The sequence below is a fragment of the Anser anser genome, assembly GCF_964211835.1.
Source record: "Anser anser genome assembly, chromosome: 7".
In the NCBI taxonomy this organism is placed as follows: domain Eukaryota; kingdom Metazoa; phylum Chordata; class Aves; order Anseriformes; family Anatidae; genus Anser; species Anser anser.
This window is the reverse complement of record NC_139727.1, coordinates 34,018,651-34,041,085: the sequence shown is the minus strand read 5'-3', so window position 1 is coordinate 34,041,085 and position 22,435 is coordinate 34,018,651. Positions and strand designations below refer to the sequence as shown.

The window sequence follows — 22,435 nt, the reverse complement described above, 5'->3', positions numbered from 1 at the left end:
TTTTCTCTGACACTTAGGATAAGGACTTTCTCTCTCAAAATGGTTTCGCAAAACTATTGGATTTTAATGTTAGAGTAATTCCCACAGTTCTAGCCAAAACTGTAGTTTCCTTTCTAATCCTCTGAACAGCATCAAAGGAGTGTGTGTTTCAAACCATTTACAACATATATAGATAGGCAAGACCAAAATGGATAACGAGTGGGATTACCTAGTTTACAAAGGCATAATCTGAGCCTTAATGGTCCAAATACAAGGATATATCCTAGGGATATGCACAATTTTTTCTTCATGAAGATGGTCTGGTTTAGGCCAGGGCAGATTGAATGTATACATGAATTGCCATGCAGTAAATTAAATGATGTGAGCTATTGTTCTGTGCATTAACAGGCACTCTGTCACAGAGACCAAAAACATCCAGTTTTAGGATCATGATTCTCTCTGCTTCCCCCTTCCTGGCTGACAGGAGCAGTGGCTGTCAGTAAGCTGGAGGAGCAGAGCATTAAGCAAGGTGGTCATGAGCTCAGCACCTGGCATCCCTGAAGGTCCTCTGCAGTCAGGTTTTTCTGAAAGTCCAGTTGTGCTGCCACCCTTCCGTTTGAACTCGTGCTCCTGTTTATTTTTTTCTTGCCTCCTTTTTCTGATGAAGAAGGATAAAGAACTCAAACGTGCCGCACAGGGCTTTCACAAAGTCCTACTGTGCATCCATCAGGTTGCTATGACTAGCTCCAGTTTGATCTTACACAGATTACAATGTAATCATGTTCAAAAATCATGGTATTAATCATAATTGCTTTGATTTTTTTTGTAATTCTGGGAACATCGTGATTACATTTCATTCTGGCAAGAAGCCATTACTGTACATATTTAAAAGTTTGCGTTGTTTTGTTATAAATAATGATCTACTGGATAATTAACAAAGTCACAGACTTGGATGGGTCACACTGCCTTCCTGCAAGTAATTTTTTACAGCTTCAAATTTATAGTAAATGTTTATATTTTATCTTAACATTTTGTCTGATTACCCTATGGTTCTTTCTTCTGCTTTCTTATACTAATAACTCAGAAATTCCTATGAAAAATGACCGCATCAGAAACTTCCTTCTCTTCCTTACTTAGAAATGCAGCTTTCTAGCCTTTCTGCCATTTATAAAATAAACCGTACAGCTCAGTTGTGTATATATATAGCCATTGCTGCGTTCAGAAGAATGCCCTTTAGAAAATGTTTTCAGGTATTGTTTGTAAGAAGCAAACAACCAGACATTAGACAGTCTTGTACGCTGGATGCTCTTCCCATTTAGGATCAGGACATTGTCCTTACAAGTGCTTTACAGAAGAGAAGAACCAACGTAGTCTTGATCGCGCTCTTCCCTTTAGTGGACCAATATTTATTCACCAGTGTACAGGAAAACCTAAGCTAACATAATTTAAATGAAAATCAAAGCAAGTTGTTCTTTGTATAAAGTATGTGTGTATTTGTGTATTTAACCTGCTTTTTTTTTTTTTTTTTAAAGAAACTTCTTATTACTGGTTTCTATTGTTATCCCAAGTGTTCGAAGGGTGTTCCAGGTCAATCAAAAAGATGCCCACGTGCTTTCCTTGGCCTGGCTGCTGCATCCAGCCCATCTAGAGGGAGAAGCCTCTCCAGTGGAGGGCAAGGGAGGCATGATGGTGTAAGCAAGGACCAACAAGGGTTCCTAGGAGAGCTCAGCAAGGGCCAGCTGAGGGCTCCTATGAGAGTTGAGGCTCTTTCTGAGTGCCTGAATCTGTTCAGGCAAGCCTTGGAGGTGCCAGCGAAACAAAGACCTAAGGCACTCTAGGAGACTCTGAGTTAACTTCAGGTCAGGAAACCACCTGGAGAAGGACTCTTGTGGCAACCACACAGTAGTGGGGGAAGGCTTTCTTTTCAAACCTTGTGTTTAGTCTGGTCCACCCAGCTGAAATGGGTTTTCTCTGCTAAAACAGAAGCCTCAGTCTGATCTGTTACTTTCTGGTCAAGTGAAATATATTCTTGAGATTAGAAGGCAGTAGTGTGTCTGCTTAAAGCAAAGAGCAAACCAACCTTCGCATCCCCCCCAGTGAGGGGGTGGGATGGGGTGAGAAGCGGTATGGGGTGAGAAGTCAGGTATCCTTTACATTTGGTTACTTTTATAGCCAAGTCAGGGTATGGTTTATTTAGGAATAAATATGCAGGATGCATCTACGTGTAAACAATTAGAATAAGGATTGAGTTTAGACAGCATCCAGGAAGTTTGAATAGTGCACCTTCATAATTTAAAAGAAGATATTGTTGCTTTTCAACTCAATTATGTCTGTTAGTAAAGCTGCAGGATCGATGCAGGCATTCCATCAAAAAGCTTTTTTTTTTTTTTTTAAATTATTTACTGGTGTTACCAGCAAGTGACTATATCCACCTAGAGACCGTACTGTAGATTTATCTGTGCATCACATGATTACATGATTAAACCAGCCGAATTTCTTTAACAGCTAGAGCTGGGGTTGATATAATGAATACTTGCAGAAAAAAATCAGTTGTGACTCCAACTTTCAGACTGGCCTTTCAGATTAGCCTGATGTATTTACTTCCTTGGTGTGTACAGTGCTCTGTGGGTATTCTGCTGTCATCAGAATTTCACAGAAGTAGTGGCAAAAGAGCCAAGAAACAGGATTATCTGGTATTTTAATAGAACAAACAGGTCTTGATTTTCAACAGTGTGTTTCCAGCTGATCATCAATTGGATTACAGGGGAATTATCTCATTTGCCAGTCATAAGGTTCTTCCCGAACTATAAAATTACAAATAAAAATACAAGGAGCCATTGTCGCTGACTCAAGGAATATTTAGTCTTTTCATCCCATATTTATTGAATAATTTTTACGACTAAACATCTAAGTTCAAATTGTTCTGTCTGCAATTATTTTTACTGAAGCATTTGCAGAGCTGCTCAGGCAATTGTTATAAAACAAAAAGCAGCCAAGCTCCCCCCAGTATCACTGTACCTTTAGTAGAGACACTGCCATATGCAGTTGATGGCAAATATCTAAGAATAGTTAGCTTTGCTTTTTCTATAGGACAAATCCTCAAGGCATTTACAACACTAGTTTCTTCCACTTCCATTTTTTTTTTCTTAATCTCCTTTCACCTCAAATATAAATCTCTTGAGACTTTTTGTACCCTAAATTTCTCACCTCAGAGGAAGACAGAGAAAACAGAGATTGCAGGAATTAACACTGACAGAGTCGCTAACCTTTTCAGAAACTTCCAATAAATTTACAATTTCAGTGATATTCACCGTCAGGAGAACAGTTGATTTTACTCATCAGGGCTAGTCTAGCAAATGTACAAGAAATACAGTTTTGAAAATCTAAGATGATAATTTTGCCTTTGGTCACCGAAGTCTAAAATGACTTTAACCTCCGTGCATCATTTTTGACTTCCCTACACAGGGCATGAGTCAGGGCAGATTTCATCCTACCATTTAGAATAAGATATGTACAGTAAGCGAAAGCAAAATCTTCCTCTAGGATTTAATATTCTTTTGTGCGTATCCAGTGTAGCATGAACAGTGAAAGCTGAATGCTCATCACTAGCTAGAGCTGTGCACATCTGAAAAGAGAACTTTACCACTTTTTGCACACTATTTTGTACGTGGACATTTTATTACTTTCAATTAAGTATAGGGTGTTGGAAATGAAACCTACATGTAAGTGAAGCAGTACACAGATGGAAGATGCCAACATTCTCATTTTTACGGGGCTTTTCTCAGGTGCTGTTCATTTGATCTCAATGTTCTGAGATACAAATGCTTTCCACCAATATATTTTTGAATATGCCTGGAATGATATATTTGTACAGCAATGGACTTAATTAGAACGAATCGTTTTTCTAGAACTTTAGTTTTTCTCCAGAGACTATGAGGTTCACTAATGCAAATATATTTTACATAGCATAAGGTAGGGTTTCCTGTCCCGTGGTTCGGAACTGCATGGTTTCCACAAGACCACAGGGCTGGTAATCGCAGAAGTTTAAGAAGACAAAAGGAAGGCTGCCACCAGTATATGCATGCTAACAAACTACATGTTGATGCTGTTTGAATCACAGTAGCTGCCAGTGCCCATGGGATGCTAAAGGCTGAAGCTGCTGGCATACGGGTTAGAAGCTGAAGTTTGAAGTGATGCTACACTAGCAGCTGAATTGCATTGCTTTAGACTTTATAGGCACATGAATTACTAACACTTAACATATAATATTTTGTGTTTTCATCTTTTATATTTCTGCCTCACTTCTTTACATCAAGTTCCTTTGCTGACTGCTGTATTCTTTCGTGCTATGGAATTTAGCACATTGCTGTAGAGGCATGAATCACCTTTCCCATTTCAGCATGAATTGCCTCTACGAACAGCTAGGGGGCTGTATTATTCCACTTTTACAGCAATAAGACATAAATCGAGGGCTACAACTATCATCAGTCCGCCCTAACAACTTTTTCCTATCAGTTCAAGCAAACATCAATGCCTATACCCATATATCAGTATTTAAAGTTTAATGAAATCAATTGTATGTGGTATGGAGCTCCACAAGTGCCTGGCAACAGTTTTGTTCATATTTTCAACTTTCAAGGGCAAATGAATTTGGCTAGGTGTACGTTTTGTTCTCTTTCTTAACTGCAAGCTCTCTGAATTGCACTGTAGGGTTTTAGTACTTATGCATCTGTTCTACTGAAGTCAAAAACAAGTTACATATTAGATATGATTTTGCTCAGGATTTTTTTTTTTTCTGGGTGGTCTGACACTACACAAACACAACCTCTGGTGAGGACAGGGAAGCAAGAGATTAGGAGAACTTTCTGGCCAAGAACAGCTGTGTGAATTCATTACCAGTTCAGATTAAAGATGTTTTTTTGTTGGTGGTGTCTTTTTCTTTTTCTTTTTCTTCTTTTTCTTTTTCTTTTTCTTTTTCTTTTTCTCTTTTCTTTTTCTCTTTTCTTTTTCTTTTTCTTTTTCTTTTTCTTTTTCTTTTTCTTTTTCTTTTTCTTTTTCTTTTTCTTTTTCTTTTTCTTTTTCTTTTTCTTTTTCTTTTTCTTTTTCTTTTTCTTTTTCTTTTTCTTTTTCTTTTTCTTTTTCTTTTTCTTTTTCTTTTTCTTTTTCTTTTTCTTTTTCTTTTTCTTTTTCTTTTCGTTGCAACTGGGAACTTTATTTTCTTATACTTTTGCATGAATTAGGTCACTCAGTAATTTGGATTGCGCTTCCACATGGTTTTTATTTGATTACTGTGTGAATGCTCATTGTTTACTTTGCTTTTGTTTTATGTTTTTCCTGATACTTGCTGAAAGCTGTAAACCCAAATAAATGACAAGTTCAGTAAAAACTCAATCTTGCTTTTGTGCTGCAAAAGCCCATTCAAGGCTTCATAAGCCCCTCAAAATTGATTTTTGGAGCACTGTTATTTAATCTGTCCTTTAGAAAACTTTAATGCCTTGAGCAAATCCTTTTTGCCTTATTCCCACCATTAGGTGCTTTGACTTTATGGTAAGCAGATATATGTAAGACAAAAAAAAGATGCAGTGCAGATTCTTCCCCCAGTCCCTAGTAATTCTCTAACTTTTCCATCCTCCCTTTCTCATTATGAAATAAAACCTCCTGTGTAAACACTACCTCTTGTGCTCTCATGGCACACAGCCTTATTCCCATCAGTCGCTTGCTCTCCCCCACCTGCTATATCTGACTCATTAATTCAGCTTCAGCTTTGCTTCACCTTTTCCTTCCCCAAAGAATTACATGTAAAGTTTATGGCACTGTTCTTATTTCAAAATACTGTGTCTCCACATACCTGCTGGGCCCACAGATAATACTGTGCAACTTTCCTCTGGCTCAGTGGCTCCAACTTCAATATTTTCTTGCAGGGTTCAGTCTTTAAAAGGAGGTCTATGGCAGAGGTGGCAGAGGGAATTAGCTGGCTAGCTGTGGTCCAGTCAATGTATTAATTCGACCTTTTTGTCAGCTTGCCATTACATTGTCATCTGAACTGCAGCCAGCCAGAACAACCTAACGTAGTGCTCCAGCGCCGCAGCTTTTGCATACAGGACTAGCTGCAAAACAACATCAACTAGCATTTGAGTCAGCTTTTCTTCCGTGTGACACCCTTCTGAGAGTTTGCTGTCAACCTTTAATTTACATGCAAATGAGGAGGCAGAAGGAAATCCAGTATGATTGAATACAGAAAAAACAGTATTTTGACTTCACACTTCTTGTATGACTGGCCTAAAGTACCATATGGCCCTGACTAGAGATGGGGTTTGATGCTGTTCCTGTATTCAGTGCATTTAGGTGCAGCCTGTAAGTGGCAAGAAGCTTCAATCTGCCCATAGTTCTTGACTTTGGAAATACAAACAAAAAATCAAAAAACAACAACTACAACCAAAAAAAAACAAACATGCTTTTTTTTTTTTTTTCCCCACAGTATCTCTAACAGCAAATAACCCTTCCTTCCTCATTACTACGCCTTTTCTTTATTAAAAGTTTTCAATTAATGAACACCAGCTAATGCAGGTAACTACAGAGAACCAAGAGTCTAAAATTATGTAAGACCTGAAGAAATAGCAGTTATTGCTGGCGGTAAGTAGCTCAGGAAGTTAGTTCTGTCTTCCACATTATTTATATTGTAATGGCATTTAAACAATAATTCAGCAGTGATTATGTTGTCATCTGTCTTGTAATGAAATGTTTGTCCCTACCAGCTGTACCTTATATTTGTTATGTTATATTCATTGTTCTGGAACTTTTTAATAAAAATCAATCAATAGAATAGAAAACTAGCTTAAATATCTTTACAATGTTCACATTACTTTTTTTTTTTTTTTTTAATACTTTTACTGAAGAGCCTCATGGCTTGGGTGGTTGTCACATATAAATGGTAAGGTGGATCACGGTTTGACCAAAATCAACAGCAAAGCACCCATGGACTTAATTTTACCCCAGGGGAGGTAAAAGGCAAGTGGAAAAGATCATGAAAAGAGCACAGGGATTATGACTCCTGCCACAGAGTGGGTTAGGCGGTTTCAGTGAAAAAGTGGCAGATATGTCAGCTGATGATTTTTCTCAAGATGAGGAAAGGGATCTTGCTCATAAATAACTAACTTCATTGTTTGTTCTTCTTGCTATCTTAAATGTGGAAATAGTGGGTGGCCATACCGCAGGCTTCAGCTCCCTGGTGAGTCAGTTGTCTTGCTTGCCTGTAGGGGATAATTGTTTGAAATAAAATAAATAAAAGCTCCAGATAAAACTAGTGCTATCAATTAACATTATTGTTGACATCCTCCACTGAGGATAAACAAAGTCTAGCTAGTTACTGAATTTACAGATTGGGCTGGGTACTACTGCCATAACCTGTCTGGAATTAGGTCAGTGAAGTCACCACCGAAGCAGGAGTGACTTCTGGCAGTGGGTGAGGTGGGCAGTGGAGCTCCAGCGTTCTGCAGCGGGAGGCACTCCAGCTTGGGGTATTTTCAGGCTGGGACCTTTGTAAATTCTTAAAAACCCTGAAAATGGTTTGTAGCTATGATTTGCAGGAGAGTATACATAAGATATATGTATACAATGGCACTTGGAATTTGCTGCGTACCTCAAGTGTTGATGGGACAGGAGTCCAACACACGAGTGATCAGTTCGGTTCAGCTACCCAAAACCACAGTGATCCTCTACGAAGAGAGCTAAGTACTTGTGTTGTCTCACTGCTGCCAGGGTCTCAGTATTAGTTTAGGCATAAACGGGAAGGATGGCATCTGGAGACTAATGAATACTGGACATAAGTTGACAAAAACTATAACAAATTCCATCTCCAAAAGAAAAATAAAATAGTAATTTATGCTGTGGTACAATTGTTCTCATGATATGCAATAAGCTTTCTCATGCCTCTAGTCCTGATTAAAAAAAAAAAAAAAAGGCAGTGGTTGGACATTGAGCAACTGTATGTAGCATGGACTTTCTCCTTGGATTTTGTTTTTAGAACACAGTTGTGTTTTAAAACTTTTTTGGATTAAGAAATTTTAACCTTTTTTAACTTTGAATGCTAGTTTTTCAGAGATGAACCAAAGACTGGCAAGAGGAGTGTTTAGTGACAATCTTCAGCATTTTGGATGCATGCTTTTCCAGATGTCTTGTTATTTCTGAACTGCCAGTAACATTTTTATTTTTAACACTTTTAAAACATGATTTCAATTTCACTGTAATAGTAAACACCCCACAAAAGCTGTGTTTTATAACAGCGAAAGTCACTATTAATGCAGGGCTGTGCAGTGTGTTGGTTTTATATACCAAATAATACTGCGTGTATGTGTGTGCTTACATATGTATGTATTCAGAACATTAATGCATGAATGGTTTCACAAATAGTGGTCTGGATTTCAGTCTTACTTTTGCTTGCCTTGCTCTGGTATGAATGTTGTAGCTATTCCTGACTTACACCTCGAAATTATAGGTGAATTAACCTACCTGTTTATTAGACATACAAATAGCTTCTATAGCAAGCTGTACCAAATAATTTGTGTAACTTTGCGTGCCGTAAAGATGTTAAAATTGCCAGTGAAGAAGTAATCATCTCTGTACCTCACTTCAATTTATACAGAAGTGTTTGGAAGGCCAGCTTGTTGCATTGCTTGTATAGCAGCTACTTCAAAAGCTGAGACTGACTTCTATCAACAGTGCCATCACCAATTTAGCACTTTCTAGTTATCTTTGAACACTCCAAAAATCTGGCCATTGTCTCTCTTTCTCTATGATGATGATATCCTTGTACATGCAGCAGATAAGATTTTTTTTTCACCACAGCTAGCATATGTCCCCTCATACTAAACAACCAAAACACAGGGAGTTGTGACTTGGTCAGTTGCAACCTGAGATCAGGACTGTGACTTCTTGGGGAGAATCAGTACTCTGGACAGGTTCATCTGTCTGTTTTCAGGGAAATACAGCTCCGCCTGTTAAGAGAAAGTGGCAGAAGCGGAAAACCAGAAAAAAAGAGCTTCCACCCAGCAAGGTTCTGCGACTGGTGTATTTTCTGTATACCCCAGCATATGCTAGGCTTTTAAGTAAGTGTTTCTGAAGTACCTGACAACAGTCTAGCTCCATCTGCCACTCAGTTTTCTCTGTAAAAGTGGCCAGCCTGATCATCTCCCTTCTCAGAAGGAGAGGCAGATACCTTCGGGCAACATTTGTTGCGAGGAGAAGCGCATTCCCCAAGTCAAACGGGCCAAACAGCTTGTTCGCAGAATTGCCAAGTACAGCGCATACTGATCCTTTTCAAAGAGAAAACATTTGGCTGCAGCCAAAACCTAAGAACACCTGAATCGAATTTTCCGCGTCCGGAAACCGGCGCTATTTTCGGCTAACTGCCTTCTGCTGGGTTTCGGGGCAGCCCTACACGGTAGCAGCTGTGGGGAAGCCACCACAGGCACAGCCTCGCCGTTTGGGCCACTTGCCGCGAGCGGGGGACGTGAGGGGGCGCTGCCGATGTCCTCCGCGGGGTGCCCCGGGGCCGGGCTGAGGGGACAAGGAGCGGCGGCCACCTCGGGGCCGGCAGGGGGAGGCCGCCGCCGCCGGGCCCCTGTGGAGACGTGGGGAGGAGGGAAGCCGGGTCTGCCTCCTGAGGTGCGGGCACGGCACCCGCTGCCCTGCCCCTAACTCGCTCGGCTCCGCGGCGGCTTCCCCTCAGAAACCCTCCCGGGTCGCCCCCTGCCCGCCCGCCCGTCACGGCTTCCCCGGCCCAAGTTTCTCGGCGGCGGCGCCGCACCTGCCCCTGCCAAAGCCCCAGCCCCGGCGGCGGGGGCGAGGGGTGGCACCGCCGGCAGGCGAATAAATAAAGTTGCGGGTTTGGGGAGGGGACGAGCACCCTGGGGAGTCTTCGTCGGGGCTGTCAGCGGCTCGCCCCGGGTCTCGTTCTCCCCCCCCCCCCCCGCCCCGTGCACGCCCGGTCCCTCCCCGGGAAGAGGCGCTGCCCACCCGAGGAGGCGCCCGGCGCCGGTGCCCCGCTGCCGCTGCTCACTCGCACACAGCCACAGCCGGGCGTGCACTTCTCGGCGCTCCCGCTAAGTCAGCCCTGGTGTTTTCAGGTTGCTCAGACCTGAAACCTAAGGGGGAGAAAAAAAAAAAAAAGGCAAAAAGCTCAGCCGCTCAGCCTTTGCGTCGCTGCTCCCGCCGCCGGGGGTGGGAGCGGTGAAGAGGAGAGAGGTGGTTTTCTATTTTTTATTATTATTTTTTTTTAACCTCCCTCGATTTCAATGGATGTGAACTTGGAGTCTTTGGACCTCGGAGGTTTTGGAATATCTACACGCTGATCCTTTTTGTTGTGGCACAGCAGCTCATTTGGGGAAACCATCCGAAGACGGCAAGATGTTTCTCGCTCTCTTGTACTTCGCTTTGCCCTTAGTGGGTAAGTTGCCGGGGTCTGATTTCTCTGTACATCGCTTCATAAAGCAAGGCATAGGGTTTATGGGATCGGATGCCTGATGGTTGCCAGCTTATTGCTTAGGCAGAACAGTGAAGTTTCCAGTAGTTTTTTATGGCTCTGCCACACATCACTTAGCCCAGTCTACGTTTCGAGCTTCGGGAGGTTATACGCTTAGGTACTTGCCTGCGTAGCCTCCTGTTAAATTGGGCTCTCGCAAGTTACGGGAAAACTTTTCATCTTAATAAGATAAGGCTGCTTAGGGGGTGAGGAGGGTGACCCGAGCCGGCTGAAGGATTACATTTTCACCTGGAGCTGGCAACCTGCCCGACTGCGAGTGGTTTGCAGCCCCGGCTGGTTCCCTCTCCACAGGAGGTGTTTGCCTTTCCGCCCCTGTGTCTGAGGGAGTGTGACGGGGGCACAGCGGAGAGGAGAGAGTTAATGTAATTTGCTTTGTTCTCCCGCAGAAGCATCATATGTGGAGAGAAATGGAGGGGGGGGATCATAAATCCCACTTTTAAGATACGCGTAGAATAAGCAGAACTGTGTACAGCCTTTAAAAAGTGACTGACGCAAAAAAAAAGGAGGCTAATATCAATCAGCGGGGATACTTATCTCTCCAAGCGAGTTGTTCGTGGATGTAATTGAAATCACAGCAAAGCTGTTGTGGAAAGTGAGGCTGAGTGTTTAACCCCTCAGTTAAGCACGGGAGCGGGAATGTTATTTGTTTCGCCAAAGTGGATCCAAGGAATAACGAACGCTTGTGCTGTCAGGCACGTTAACCCCTGTGGGTTTCCATTCCTCTCTGCGTTCTCTTGTAAACCAACCGGCAGGGTCAAAACCTCCACTTCCCCTGTGTTCCCACTAAAATGGATCTGCCTAAGACTGTGAAAGCCCCAGGTGGTTTCTGAAACCACCCTGAGGTTTGCAAGGTGCCGCCTGCGGCGAGGAGGTGCCTTGTGCTTCCCGGATGCCTGCCCGGGAGCCCTGGTTAGATCGGCCACATCCCTCAAAGAGAGTTTGTTGGTTTGTGTCTCCTCTTTCTAGATGTACTTCTGTCCGCAGAAGTGAGCGGGCTGCCTGGAGCGGACCGCCTGGACTGCGTGAAAGCCAGCGATCAATGTCTCAAGGAGCAGAGCTGTAGTACTAAATACAGGACACTGAGGCAGTGTGTAGCTGGCAAAGAGAGCAACTTCAGCCGGGCGACAGGCCTGGAGGCAAAGGACGAATGCAAAAGCGCCATGGAGGCTCTCAAGCAGAAATCTCTCTACAACTGCCGCTGTAAGAGGGGCATGAAGAAGGAGAAAAACTGCCTGCGCATTTACTGGAGCATGTACCAGAGCTTACAGGGTACGTTGCAAAACACAGAAACATTACACTCCCCCTAATGCAGTGTGATTTCGCAGCCCCTCACGTCAGCTAGCTGCTGCCACTGAGACTAAACTGAGGTTCTGACCTCGTAATTCATATTGTGCTCTTCAGCTGCAAACTGAGGACCTTTCATCCGACTCAAGAACAGCTGCTGCTCCGTCTCCTGTTGTTGGGAAATCCACAATGAGGGTTTCCTCCAGGGGACCCAGCTGACCTTTCTAAACCAGAGTCAAACGATAAGGGCATTAGCAAGTGCAAAAGCTACAAAAACAGTCATTTGGAGACATTTTTCTAATAATTCAAGTCCTTAATTAGGACTCACCTAACAAGATCACAGGACACTGAAACTGATTTCTTAGCTCTTTGCTGACAGTTAAATGTAATATGAAGAGGAGCATTGTTTTAAGGAAAAGTTTTTACTTCCATTATTCACTAGCAATATTCCCTGGGCAAGCAGAGGCAGAAAAAAGATCTGTGCTTCCTAGACCAGGTAGAAGTGCCACTTAAAAGGGATATGACAGTGATTGACTTGCAACTTCTGTTCTCATTGATGCCATTGGCAAACTTTCCATAGTCTGTTGAGAACAGTCAGGTCCTTGGGAGAGATCTGTCATTTTTTTTGGCCCTGCTTTTCCCTGGCCCTGGAGTTGAAGATGCAGTCTTTCATTTCCATGTGGTCCACGTTAAACTTTTTTTCTATAGCTACTTCTGCATTCTTCCGTGGAAGTCATCCCTTTCTGTTCATTTATCCAGGCATCAACTGGAGCATTTTAATGAGTCAATATCTATTTGTGTTCTGACTTTCATAATAAATTGCACTACTCTTGGGCATTTTCTGCATCGTAACTAGGTTTCCCTTCCAACAGCGTCTTGTTAGGAATGTTTTATTCCAAAGATGTTAGTTTTTTGGCTGTCACCTGGGTTGCTCCTCTAAATAAGAGCTCTACTGCTAATGTGGGTGAAAACATCCCTGCTATAGCTTCTGTCCTGTTTTCCATGTTGAGATGGGACAGTCTGGGTGATGTCAGACTGTTACTGCAAATTATGACCTTATCCATGGAGGAAGTAGAGAAAAGAACTAGTGACAGGGATAAACAACTTGCTTCTTTCAGGTTTTTACAGAGAAATAGCCACACAAGCGGATTAAAGCAGAGTACCTTTTCCAGTTACAGAGTAACTTTATTTTGAAAGTAGAAGTAAACACAAAATCTTAGCCTGAATTCTTGTATAAAAAAATTCAAAATATTTTTTGCCTTTAGGAAATGACTTGCTTGAAGATTCCCCCTATGAACCAGTTAACAGCAGACTATCAGACATATTCAGGCTAGCACCAATTGTATCAGGTAAGCAGACTTAAAATTCTTTAGCCGAAACATGCTTTTAATCTGCTGCTTTATAGTTGAATTATGGAACTTTAGTAGCTTGTGGAGCACAACCCTCTTAAGTGGAATGTTAATGACTTTTTGGGTTTAGAAGTTAATGATATAGTTGCACTGAGCAAGATACTAATTGTTTTTTAAATAATAAGTAAAACTGAAGGAGTTCTTGGCAGGATGGCAATTTGTATTCTTCTTGAGTCATTCTCGACAATAAATGCTAAATTTTCCTGTAGGTGGCAATCTGATTCCCCATGTTCCTAATTTCCTTTTTGGGAATGTGGTCAGTGCAAGTTACCTCTCATTGACATTCAAGAAGAACGGAAGATAATCTTTCAAATGTTTCTGTAAGGGAATGCTTCATAGTTTCACACAGGTTTTTTAATTATTAATTTCAAAATTAAGGCTTGTCATATTTTCTGGAACTGCTGTCTGTTTAAGGAGCCAGTTTATAACTTTTTTCTTTTTCCAGTTTGTCTCTTAATTTTTGCTGTTATTTTGTGCCTATCTTTCAGAACTTATTTGTAGTAATTAGAATATGTCGCTCAATAATTAAATTACACTGTTTTTATCAGATTAAGTTACACTCATTTTGGATCATATTGAAACAATGAATTTTTGGCATTGACAGGGTTTACAGGTCGGAATTCATATTCTTTTTCATAGTTTCAGGAAGTCTTATGAGGATGCAGTATATACTCAGGACTTCTGTTTGTTTAGTTTCATAAAACAAATAAAACAATGTGCAGAGCATAGTGTGTATCTGATCCTGTTAAAGCTGTAGTTAACTGATGTGCTACAGATAAGCATTAGTAGATTTCTCTTCAAAAGAAGGGAGAAAAAAAATGCCAGAGAGAGTGGCTTGACCAGTTTTGAGCAGTACTTACACTTGTTAGGACCTTAAGTCTCATTAAAAGCCAGGGGGATGTAGGTTGTTAAGCATTTAATGGTACAGATTTTCAAAGGCATATAGACACATAAAATGTAGATAACTGCCCATTGGGATTTTCAGAAGGGCTAAGTGATTTAAATAGGTGTTAGATGCCCAGACAATTTAAAAAATTCTAAGTGCTTAATGCATCTTTAGGTATCTTAATGCCTTTGAAAATCAGACCTTCAGTCACTTTTCAAAATGTGGCTTCAGATACAAATCACATGCATCCTTTGAAAGGATAATCTGAGTTTGGTGAGCAAGTCTGTTGCAGAAATAGAGAGCAAAGATTAATTTCTGAAGAATCTTAATTTATTTTTTTATTGCTTAAAAACAACAACAAACAACTGAATACAAAATCAATGTAGAGAAGTTCCAGGCTGTTTTCTTAAAGTTTATGGTCAGCCTGCCAAGGGTTAAATTCTAACCTACCTTTGCAGTGTTTCTCTGTGGAAATACCCTATGTACACTCCGACTTTCCATTATACTTCAGATTGCACATTTTCTTACAGATTATCTTAGAAATGCAATAAGTTTTTCTACCTGTTTAGTGCGATGATAGAACATGATGTATTTGCCAACAAGTGATGTCCTTCCTACCACTGCCACTTGGAATGCTGGTGGACTAGTTAGGACACATTCACTGTTAGTGGTGCACCACAAATTCCTGTTCGCTTTGATGGAAGTTTCAGTCTTACAAGGATTGGAGGCGTAGATTCACACAGAACAGCAAATGGATGTTTTAATAAAGAGGAAAAGCATCAGTATTTGGAAGTATTGCAATCTTAAAGAGAAATATTAGCAAAAGTTACTTTACTTATCATCGTGGTTACTACTGCATGTAACATTCGTTAAAGCTGCCAAGTCTTCAAGTTTTTCAGGGCACTGCCCATACCCCAAACAGCAGAACTTTCTAAGATTTTTATGTCTTGATTTTTTAAAAAACAAACAAAACTAGAAAAAGTGTACAAGCAGTGTTGGCAGTAGTGTCATAACAGCTGATCTGCTAATACAATAATTTATCCTTACAGATGTTGCTGCTGTGTTCACTCTCATGGAAGTTACCTGTGTGCAATTAAAAGCAGCTATTAACCCATGCCTCTCATTTAGGTTACTTTATGGTACTGTATGACTTGGTATATATCAAGCCTACTGCTTGATACTACAGCACCTTCTGCTTTTTTTTTTTTTTAATTATTATTACTTTTTTGAAACAGTGTAGTAAATCACAGTAATCGTCTTCCTGCGGTACGTGGGGCCAGGGGGAGACGTTTGGCTCACACGAGTATTTTGTGATTTATATAAGTCTTTTGGAGCATACCTAAGTCTAAGAAATGGAGGACAGTTTTAAAAAGAGGTTAAAGTTGGCCTAATTCTGTGCTGCAAGATGTTCAAAATTGCATCCTTTACTTAAACAGAACACCACATTCTTATTCATTCAAGCATCGGTATGTTGACTTAAAACAAAATTCATGAATATATTGCTAAACCTGATACTAATTTGTAGTTTCTCTCCATTTCCCATTAACATAATATGAACAAATGATGTGGTTGCACTATTAAAATGAAGCTTTGTGTTTTGTTTTTAATTGGCCTGCGTTGCACTGGCACTAGTGGTTTAATTAATCTAGAACTATAAAGACAAGGTAAGTGTTCCATATAAAATTTAAAGCAATGTCCAACAACATAGAAAATAAAAATCTAAACCCACAAAATTATTTATCATAGTGCTAGTTGTTAAGCACAGGGTATCGTATATCTAGATACTATAACAAGCATGAATTTTGTATTTGACTCTACTATATTTGCAGGACAAGTGTAATGTAAAAAAGATGACTAAAATAGGAATGTGATTTCAGTGTTTGATTTACTTGTGAAAATGTGTTCTGTGTATTCAGGAGCTTGACCTTTCTTCCTTTCTGTCTACGCTTTAAGTTTAGAATTCAGCTCCTCCTAAGAAGTTAGTCCTGACATCTCACATTGCCAAATCCAGGGCTGTGACTCTTCCCAGTACAGAGCGGTCTTATTTTTTGGTTTGCTGTATATGTGTCTGATTTTAAGGCTATTGACTTACATCACAACTACTGTGAATGCAAAATCTGTTGATTTGTTTTTAAGAGTTGAGTTTCACACCAAAGTAAGCATAGACGCTTGAATTAGTTTGTCACTTGTTAAAGCTATCTACAGCTTTTTACTACTTGGGGAACAGTTTGCCTCTTGAATTTGTATTTTATTTGACCATCATGACTGAAAGATATCTTACTATTTTGATATCAACTGATACAGTGTAGTGGTCATCTCTGTGGCATATAGTAAGGAAATACCTTGCATTAAAACTCTAGCTTCATGTTATCTGTAGAAATACTTACAAAACAAATGTTTCTGAAATGTCTCATTTATTTCAAAACTGAGAGTCACTAAAGCCAAATAAAAAGCCTTAAGCAATGGCTGTGAAGTGGTGTGAACCAAATACATAATCTTAAAAAGAACTGAATATTTAGATCAACATATTTAGGATGACGTATGTCTATGGATTCATTTTTAAGTTACCTAGTTAATCACAGGTTTATTATCCATTTTTTCAGCTTTGTGTATCATTTCTTCTTTATTTTACATTTGCTATATTAAAAATGATCTTAAATAACGTGCAACAACAATCTGAGTTTCTTAGACATGGAAGTTTTGCTGGTGATCTGTGGTTGGTTACATGCTTAGTGTAGTAAATTGTTTTTGCAAAGTGCGTGTTGTGTCAGCAACAAATGAGAGAGAAAGTGGCTCCTATGACTGTATTTCAAAAAGGATATTTTCCCGATTCTGCTTTTCTCATAAGAGGCTGTTTGCTCTTCAAAGACTTTGGGAATCTCTTCTTGCAGATAGTGTTTGGGAGCTTAAATTTAAAAAAAAAAAGGGTATACTTTATACTTACTATGGTAAATTTGTTAATTAAAAGGAGAGTTCAGTAGACAGCACAGCACATAGGGCTTCTTACTGGTGTGTGTAATTCCTCATTGGAGCAATGTGAGGAGCATAGCAGATGAAGGTGGCAGGTTTGACTGCTGTACTGAGTAAGCTAGAAGTATGAATGCAAACAATAATTGTCAGTAAGGTGGCCTTTTATTGCATTTAAAATTTGAGACCATAAAAAAGTCAGCAGTGATGGAATTTTCAGAAGGATGTGTGTGCTGGTGGTGTTTAAATTAGACAGTTTCACGTACGCTCTTTCTGTGGGATATTTAAGGATTTTGTGGAGATGGAGATGGGTCTCCCTGTAGGATCTCTGTGTGGTTCAGAAGAAAGGAGTGGGTTAGTAGCTTTCCCCCTTCTTCTGAGCTATTGGAAGTCTTGTAGGCACCCTGTATCATTGGAGTTCACCAGTGAGAAAGCAGGTGCTGGGAAAGAATGAACTTCAGTATGCAAAACACTTCTTCAGGTCCTCCCCATTGCTTTATCCTTCCCAGGCTGGGGTGTAGGCATCACAGAGGGTGGGCTGCAAGCGTTTCCTTTGGAAAAGTTGCTATGAGCAAAGGCAGGGGAGGAAGACCAGGGTATTTCAAAATGGATTTGCAGGATCCAGAGAAACGGAGCTTCCTTGTCCATGTGCTTAAAGCTCTTCAGGATTCTTTGTGCCCATCCTTTCTCTTTCTGCTACTTCTGTAAAGCGCAGGGTACACAATGAGAAAACACCGTGTCATAGTGTGTTAATATTGTCCAGGCTTTCCTAATCCTGAAATTCTTTTAATCAAGAGTGGACTATGTTTCCCCATCCATTTTCGTAATTCTTGTCCTAACATAAGAGCTGTGCTCTACTAAGTAAAAGTAACCTGCTACTACTTAGTAAATTACTTTTCTTTTATAGAATCCACATATAAATAATAATAATAATAATACATCTATGTTACAGTCTCTGTCCTAGTGAAAAGCTTTTTCTTTTTGGAGTTTGTGGCATGTGAATTAGTGGCTTCTGCAATGAATAAATACTGTATGACATCCCCAATTCCTGCAGCCTGAGGCTTCTAATCCCGAGTCTGTTCCTAAATCTATGCGTATTTCAAATACTATGTATTTTTCTAATTTAACGTGTTCTTTAGACGTTGTAAGAATATTTGCAGTGCCACGTTTCTACAAAGGCAATTTAATTTGCAAACTACTAAATATGTTGTTTCTCTTGATTGTTTGCAATACTCTTATTAGCTCTTCTGTTTTATATTTTTGCATTTTTTAATTTCAGGGAAAAAAAGGAGATATTTCATGTTACTTACCTTGCTCATTCACCCAATTTCATAAACAATAAACCAGATCCTATTAAGTTAATAGGAGTCTTGCAATCTGATTCTGTTCCCACTGAAGTAAGCATAACACATCAAAATCTTTTTATTTGATTACAATGTATTCTGTTTCCTGTTGTAATTTTTTGGCTTAGTTCTGGTTTTCTGACGTGCGGTTGAGGCTTTTGAAACAGAAAAGTAAAAATGTACTGTTAATTTTGCCTACACTAGACTCTCTGATGCATAGCTATATTCTCTTTTCTCAGATACTGTGTATTAATCAGAATAATAGTTTTTGGACCAAGATTTAATATTATTGTTACAATTGTAAATCTGGAGTAACGCTCCAGTGAGAATTTGTGTCCCTTTGCATGTTTCAAGAAAAAAACAAACAAACCCGGGCATCTATTTTAGCTGCATTTAACAAAATGAAAATAGTTTGACAAAAATAAATCTAATAGGAGCATGTACAATGTTTATGTTCTTTGACATTTCTGTCTGCAGATTTTCTTTGCAGAGACAACTAGGCAGGCTTCCAGTCAGATAACAAGTTATCAAGGCTGAATAGATACTAGTTGCTGATTTCCACTTCTGCCATTTCCATAATCAGATTGGACTTCACACAAAAGAGTGTCACTTTGGTGACTGTTGGCTTGCAGGAGCTCTTTGAATTTCCTGTTTTCTGCATTTCTTGAAGCTAGATCTGATTATGAGAGGGGAATTAAGTACCTTGCTGAAGTAACTGATTGACTATCTTATAAAGGCAGTGCATACACGCTTTAACTTCAGCAGGAACATGAACAAGCCTCGAAACACCAAGTAAGAATATATAAATATTCACAGTTAGTCTGTATTTCTTGCCTTGGTGAGATAATAGGAACCTTTTTTCTAATATCTTTGAAGATTTGTTAGAAGAAAATTTTTATCCTCTTTAGCATGGCACCGTTCTGAGCAAATGCAGAGTTTCTGCTTTTCCCAGTAGTCTGGGCAGGGCTTGTCAACCCATTTCAACACGGGAATGGGATGAAATCCATTCCATGGAAGGAGGAAGCATCTGGTGATACAACACAGAGTATTTCTGCATGAATATTCAACGTCTCCTTGAATGCTAGGAGCAAGAGAGAATATGTAGGAGACTTGAAGGAAACTCCAAGGAGAGCGGTGTTCTCCTGAAGCCTCAAAGGAAAGTGATGCAAGATAGCTGGTTGAGTAAGCATGGTCTGGATTCTGCTTTTAGCATACAGTATGTACAGCAAAGCACAGCTTTGTCTCAAGTGGCCTCTTTGGAGAGCAGAATTGCCATCCCCTTAGTCTGTATGTTTGCAGGAAAGCCTCACTTATAGCGTGGTAAACCGGGTATCAAATGAACAAACGTGTATGTGCTTTTGAGCAGCAAATTGTATATCCTTCTGTTTAGGAAGACCATGGTTGTGTAAGTAAGAAAGACTTACGGTTTGTGTAAGTACCACACTACTTCTTAGGAAGTAGGAGCAAAGGTGGACAGGTATCTGCCGATATCCCAGCGATACTGGTGGAATTACTTGGAGAGATGGGGTGCTTATCGCTGAGGAGGGAAGCAGGGTCTGGTCACCCATGTGGAAGAGAGGCATCCATTTCAAGGAGCTGGCTAACAGGAGCAGTCGTGGGCTTCGGGGGGACAGAACAGCTCACCACGAAGTTTACATTTTTGTCAGGTATCTGCAAATTGGTGTGTTGCAGGGATAAGCAGTTGGACGGAGCAGTCTCATTCACAGTTGAAGGCATGACATGGTGAGAGCAAGAGAAAAAGCCCGTGTTTCCTCTGATGTAGGTCTGTGGCAGCATAGGGATGCTGCAGTGGTGCAGGTACCAGGAGGACTGGTGCAGCAGGGACAGTGAGGCATCTGTCTATGGCAGTCTTCCTCAGGGGGCTTGTCGGTAAGCTGCATCCCCTCGTGAAATGCAGAGAACAGTGCCAAAAAGAGCAGCATCCTGCAGCTCGCCGTCTCTTGATGGCACAGCAAGGTGCAGCTCCTGGCAGGTGATTTGCAGTCTGGCTCTTAACATTTTAAAATATTTTAGAACTTTACTTTTATAGCCCTATTTGTGTTTGATTCTCAAGGATAACTTTGGCAGCAATGGAAAAGCCAGTGGTATCTGTCAGGAGTTGACAGTATGTTAAAAACGCTGAGAGTAAAATACCTGTATGTGATGAAAAGAAATAAGAATTTCTGAGTTGCAAGGCAGAACTTATTTGTGATAAGCATCATACATTTCTTATTTTAAGCTGTACATTGTATTATTTTAACCTTGGAAAGGAATGTGTTTACAGCTTTGATTTTAGAAGTGTGATGATGATTTTTGTTGATGAAACTAATTCTGTAATTATTTTATATTAATGTTTTGGTTTTATTTTGACATGATTGCATTTCTGTTGGGTGAAACTAATGCAACAGTGCTATCGATGTAGTTAAGGCATTAACACAATTAAGTTATTTTCTGGATAGTTCTTTAGTTACTGTGATGCTTTGACAACTATTTTTGTGTCAGGCTATTGTCCTGTGCAATCTGCACTCAACTGAAAATTTAACATGAGAGATGCATGACACAGTGTAATGGCATAGAGATAGCTCTTCCTGCATAGAAATTCACAGAAATGATGGGTTGTAAAGAGAGTTGAAGATCTCAAACAATTTGAGTAGGAACCCATAAATAAAGATGAATTTCTGCATTCACTGGTTATATGATTTTATCACTGTCTGGTGTCCATAAAATACATGTTCCCATTAAAGTTTTGTCATGCAGCTGATGAGGTTCAAAAGTGTTAAAAGCTTCCACTTTCCACCTTTTAAATTCCGCACCCTAAATTCAGTATTAAAACTCACTTCAGCAAAACCGGTTCCTTCCTTTCCCTTTTTTTATGACAGGCTCCTCCACGCTCTCCTGCTTGATGGCTTCTCCTTGTGGCCCTTCTCTGCCCCTACCCCGCTCTCCCCTTCTCCGTGCTCTGGCGCCTGCCTGTCCTCCACTGTCCCGTGCCTCCGCTGATGCGTCGCCTCCTCTCCTCCTTGAGAGCTGCCCTATAACTCTGCTTTTTTCCAGCGTTCTCCAAACTGTTCTCACCCTCCATATAAAGAGTTTGAAATGTGGTCTAATAAAAGAAATTGTTCCTGAGTAATGGAGCTAATAAAGCCCCGTTTCCTATAAATTCGAGTCCTCAATCTCCTCTCTGCCCCCTGTTCTCTACACAGACAGAGCTCCTATTTTCTGTCTCTGTGCCGTGCTCTCTCCACAGCTACTCCCTCATCACTTGTCCTTAATTCTGCCCCACGTCACTGGTCTCTGTGGGGCAGCACATGTTGCAGCTGGCTGGATGTTAGGCACGTGCTGAAAGACTGTAAGCACGTGTGGGTTGGCACCTTCTTCTTCTCAGAGCCAGAGAGATACCTGCTTTTTCCTCAGCAGGCAGGTCCACTTGGGTCCATCTTCCCAACCCAAACCCGCAGTTTTTCATCAAATTTGTAAGAATTTCCTGTTCTCTGTCAAACGTGGCCAAGTATGTCCTGTGGGTTAAAAGGTTGCTGAGAGCTTCAGGGGTGTGGAGATGGGAGAGGAGACTGATACTTAACTTACCTACGTTTCCTTGAAAAACTAGGATTAAAAAAAAAAAGGTACAATTCCTGTCATATCACAGAGCATTAGACTGTGACGTATCCCATCTTATTCTAGTCTCATAAAACATCTACTGTGTTGTGCAAGTGATATAAATAAACATGCAATGGACTTGGAACGCACAGGCAATTAAGTATAGTCAATGGCTGACAGTTGTACCGGATAATTGAGCATCTCAGGATTCTTAAAATGGAAAATAATTCATGCATTTAGGTTAGTTGGCATGAAGATTATTTACTCAGATTCAGAAATAAAACAAGAAAGTAAGATCGTGTCCAAAAGCTGTTATGTGTGAACACATACATCACATTTAATTATTTGAGTAATGCTATATCATATTTACAAATGACATTGCATTTCTTGGAGTCATCTTCTTTTCCAGATGGAATATGGTCATAAAGAA

At 40.4% G+C, this 22,435-nt stretch overlaps 1 protein-coding gene across 4 annotated transcripts in view; it reads left to right on the top strand.

The window, feature by feature from the left end:
* Window positions 1–9,411: 9,411 nt before the first annotated feature.
* The window catches only part of GFRA1 (GDNF family receptor alpha 1), a 146,587-nt gene continuing 133,563 nt past the window's right edge, over window positions 9,412–22,435 (top strand). Inside the window, exons 1-4 of one of the 4 annotated variants that reach the window (XM_083844153.1) lie at window positions 9,412–9,642; window positions 10,352–10,423; window positions 11,486–11,788; window positions 13,069–13,152. In XM_083844153.1, coding sequence (XP_083700279.1) covers window positions 10,384–10,423; window positions 11,486–11,788; window positions 13,069–13,152 — 427 coding nt within the window. In that variant the 5' untranslated portion in view covers window positions 9,412–9,642; window positions 10,352–10,383. The other 3 variants (XM_083844154.1, XM_083844152.1, XM_083844151.1) reach the window with 3 other exon arrangements.